This window comes from Toxotes jaculatrix, chromosome 23, assembly GCF_017976425.1.
Source record: "Toxotes jaculatrix isolate fToxJac2 chromosome 23, fToxJac2.pri, whole genome shotgun sequence".
Lineage (NCBI taxonomy): Eukaryota > Metazoa > Chordata > Actinopteri > Toxotidae > Toxotes > Toxotes jaculatrix.
The window spans coordinates 664150-667502 of NC_054416.1; the positions used below are offsets into that span (position 1 = coordinate 664150).

The 3353-nt window shown below is 48.8% G+C and overlaps 1 protein-coding gene across 1 annotated transcript; it reads right to left on the reverse strand.

The window, feature by feature from the left end:
• Positions 1-1075: 1075 nt before the first annotated feature.
• Positions 1076-2919, reverse strand: LOC121177394 (dickkopf-related protein 2-like). Its single transcript, XM_041031725.1, has 4 exons — positions 2752-2919; positions 2164-2320; positions 1929-2063; positions 1076-1686 (listed from the first exon to the last, which is right to left on the reverse strand). The coding sequence occupies exons 1-4, from the start codon at positions 2917-2919 to the stop codon at positions 1271-1273; spliced, it is 876 nt and encodes a 291-aa protein (XP_040887659.1). The 3' UTR covers positions 1076-1270.
• Between the last annotated feature and the right edge of the window lie 434 nt (positions 2920-3353).

Consider the following 3353-nt stretch of genomic DNA (forward strand, 5'->3'; position numbering starts at 1 on the left):
CACAGATGGAATCGGTTCCCTGCAGGGACCCATCACCACCCACCGGCTACTGGGAGAAACACTCCCTGCTGATCAGATGGAGGACTCTCTGCCTCTGATAGCACAACGTTTCAGCGTTTCAGGGAAAGCTGAAGGTGGAGGAAGCGGAGCTACTCTGCGTCTGACCTGCACCTGCAAAGCTCAGCTCAGTTTCATCATGAATTTGCCTCCAGGGGCAAATGACAAGAAATGACAATACTTCAACCAAAAAACCCAAAACAAAGGCTGATGAACATGTTTACACTGTTGTTTTCCTCGTTCGACCTGTAAATAAACAGAAATATTTACTGCAGTAAAATAAAAACCAGACACAGACGTGTTGGAAATGACAAAGCCCTTTAATCATAAATACAGACTGATGACTGATTCACAGACGGATTCATGTTACACAAACAGGACATTCCTTCTGAAAGTCGTGGAAATAAAACCCCAAAATAAACTGGCAGAGAAACAAACAAGTAATTACACCAACGTTCATCTGAAATGCACAGGAACAACTCAGTGAAACCTCAGGCCTTCAACTCAAACTTCCCCACTTCAGGGGAAGAATAAAGATTTGCAGTGATCGTTCTTTCTCAGCATCATCCTCCATCATCATCATCCTCCATCATCATCAGCCACTGAAGTGACAGAAAACTCGCTCTCAGTCTGTTTGATTTGCAGCATCTGGTCATAAATGAGGTGAAACCCTTTTCATCCTGCTTTTCTCAGAGCTGCTTCTGGGACTTTCCTGACACAGTTTTTCTTTTGTGAAACCGTTAATTTGAAGCTAATGTGAGAATCTGTTGCACCAGCGTCTCCACAGACGATGAGCTCCTGTTAGAACGCTTAATGCTCCTCCTGCTGGGGTAAATGGGGTCAAACCAGATTTTTAAAAGCGGTTTCTGCTCGTCTAGACACAGGGAGGAAACCAGATCTGAACCACAAAGAGTTTCACATCCGGTTGAGTTTGTGTGTGAATGCAGACTGACAGGAAGCTGATTAGCATGGGGTGGGAGTGGGGGCGGGGGGCTATCACAGGTGTAAACAGGTAGTAGGTTATTCACCCCTCCCTCCATTTCACTCTGTCTCACTCTTCTTCTTCTGTCTCTGCCTCTCGTTCCCTCTGGGGTCGATCATGGGCAAAGAGAGGGAGGTCTTTCCCTCCTTCAGTCTTTCCCTCCTTCCAAATCACTCTTCCTCTCGCCTCCCGTCCATCAGTCTGTCTTTCTTTCCACCTGTCCATCCTTCCTCAGTTTTTCTGGCACACATGCAGTCTTGTTTTTGCCACTGCAGACAACGATGAAGACTTTGTTGATGATGAAGAGGTCGAAGACAGCAAAGACGTGTGAGGAGACGAGTGGCGAGACGAGGAAGAGGACGATGCAAACTTGGACCTTGCTGCGGCCGCCAGGAGTGATGATGAGGAAGATGGTGATGATGGTGATGAAGGCTGCGCGCTGGGCTCTCGCAGCGTGCGGCAGCTCAGCCCGTCCCCACACGGGCAGCGCTGGAACAGCTCCAGGCCGTGGTTCCCTTTCCGGCGGTGTCGCGTGCACACCTGTCCCTCGCTCAGCACCGGCTTACAGATACGAGTCCAGAAGTGACGGGCGCAGCACAAACTGTCTGAACAGTCAGACGAGCGCAGGCAGGGATCCCCGACCTGACCTGGACACACACACACACACAGTTAACAACATGTGAAGGAAGCAGCAGCAGTAAATATCTGCTCAGGACCAATCAGAAACCAAGAAGCCACTTCTGTTTCCAAGACTTCAACAAAAACAAAAGCTCCTGTGGCTTTTTTTAAAATTAGGGATTAAACACTTTTCCACTGAGACTAAAACAGAATCAGAAATACTTCAGGCCAGTGCAGGTATTCACACCAATAACTGAGGAAAGATCTTCACCTTTACCAGTGGCCCCTTTGACGTCCATTCTCCCTCTTTTCTTCCATCCTTTCCTTTTAGACAGTGGACTCATCTCTCCGTCTGAGTCTGGGATCCTCTGAGACACGAAACTGTCCACATCAGGGACACAGATATCTGAGGGTGAAAGAAAGGAGAGTTTTATAAAAACAACTCCACCAAATAAAAAAAGGATTATGATGAATAACACAGGACACAGTGTGAAGACTGATCTTACTGTTGCTGCAGCGGTTGCCTGGGCAACACATGCCATCCCTGTGGCAACGCCTCTTCCTTCTGCGACAGGTCTGGCACTGGGAGTGGGCGGGGCCTTTGGAGGGGGCGTGGCAGTAGCTCCCCTCACTGCACTCCAGGTCGCTCATGCACTGGTAGAGCTGCAGAAAGAAACACACAGAGACTGAACACCAAACAAACTGCTGGGCTGAACCTTCCACTCTGCCACAGTTAGACCGGAATCACCCTTTATTTTTAACTGAACTCTATTTTATATTAAAACAAAACATTTAAAATACAACACGTAGTTAATACGGTGACTTGGTGTAATATAATTCTGACTTCCTGTATCTGTGTGTTGGATTTCATGCTCACAAAACATCTAAACTCTGTGAAGTGGTGTCTCCTGTGTCTCCCATCACCTGACGACCCCTCAAATTTAACTGGCGACCCTTTGGAGGGGCCCGACCCCTAGGTTGGGAGCCAATGGGCTGACCTCTCTACCTGGGTCCAGGTGACCAGCTTCACCTGGACCCTGCTGCTCAGGCAGATTCTGCAGATTCTCTTTCCTCAGCGAAGGATCGGTTCTTACCGTCAGGTCCACACTCGGCTCCCACGTGCTGCGGTTAACCGGCAGCGCGTGCCCCTCCCTCAGGATCACCGTCCTGATGGAGTTCAGCCTGACACGCGCCTCCACCTCACGGGAACACACCAACAGCACGAGCCCCAGACTCACCATCAGCACCGACCGACGGGCCATGGCTGCAGGCGGGAAAATAAGAGCAAATAAGATTCTGACCTCCAAACTCATCACGTCATCTCAGCGCGGGAAAATCTCAGCCCACATTATTTATCAGTGAATCCGTGAATATCACAACCCGACACACACTGAGGCTGCGCCCTCACATCTGCACGAGACTTTAAAGTTACAGCGCAGGTGTGACAGGCAGAGACAGACCGGTCAGAGCACCCGCACCTTAACTTCCTAAAAATAAACAAATAAACAAACAAATAAAAGAGCAGAAAGTGGATTAGAGCTGGAAATCTCACCTGTCGCTCGCAGAGTGAAACCTTCGGTCAGTCTGATCCCGATCTGCTGCCGCTGGTCTCCGAAATCCTCCGAAATCCTCCGAAATGTTTGTTTCCTCCCAAAGTTTCAGTAAAAGATTTTTAAAAGGTAAAAATTAAAGAGAG

Bases quoted from the DNA above. Each gene is read 5' to 3' on its own strand.
- LOC121177394 (XM_041031725.1), bottom strand. From the start codon at position 2,919: ATGGCCCGTCGGTCGGTGCTGATGGTGAGTCTGGGGCTCGTGCTGTTG. The intron at 2,321-2,751 runs GTAAGAACCGAT...TTCTTTCTGCAG, and splicing joins AGCCGAGTGTGGACCTGACG to CTCTACCAGTGCATGAGCGA. The intron at 1,687-1,928 runs GTGAAGATCTTT...GTGTGTGTCCAG, and splicing joins CAAAGGGGCCACTGGTAAAG to GTCAGGTCGGGGATCCCTGC.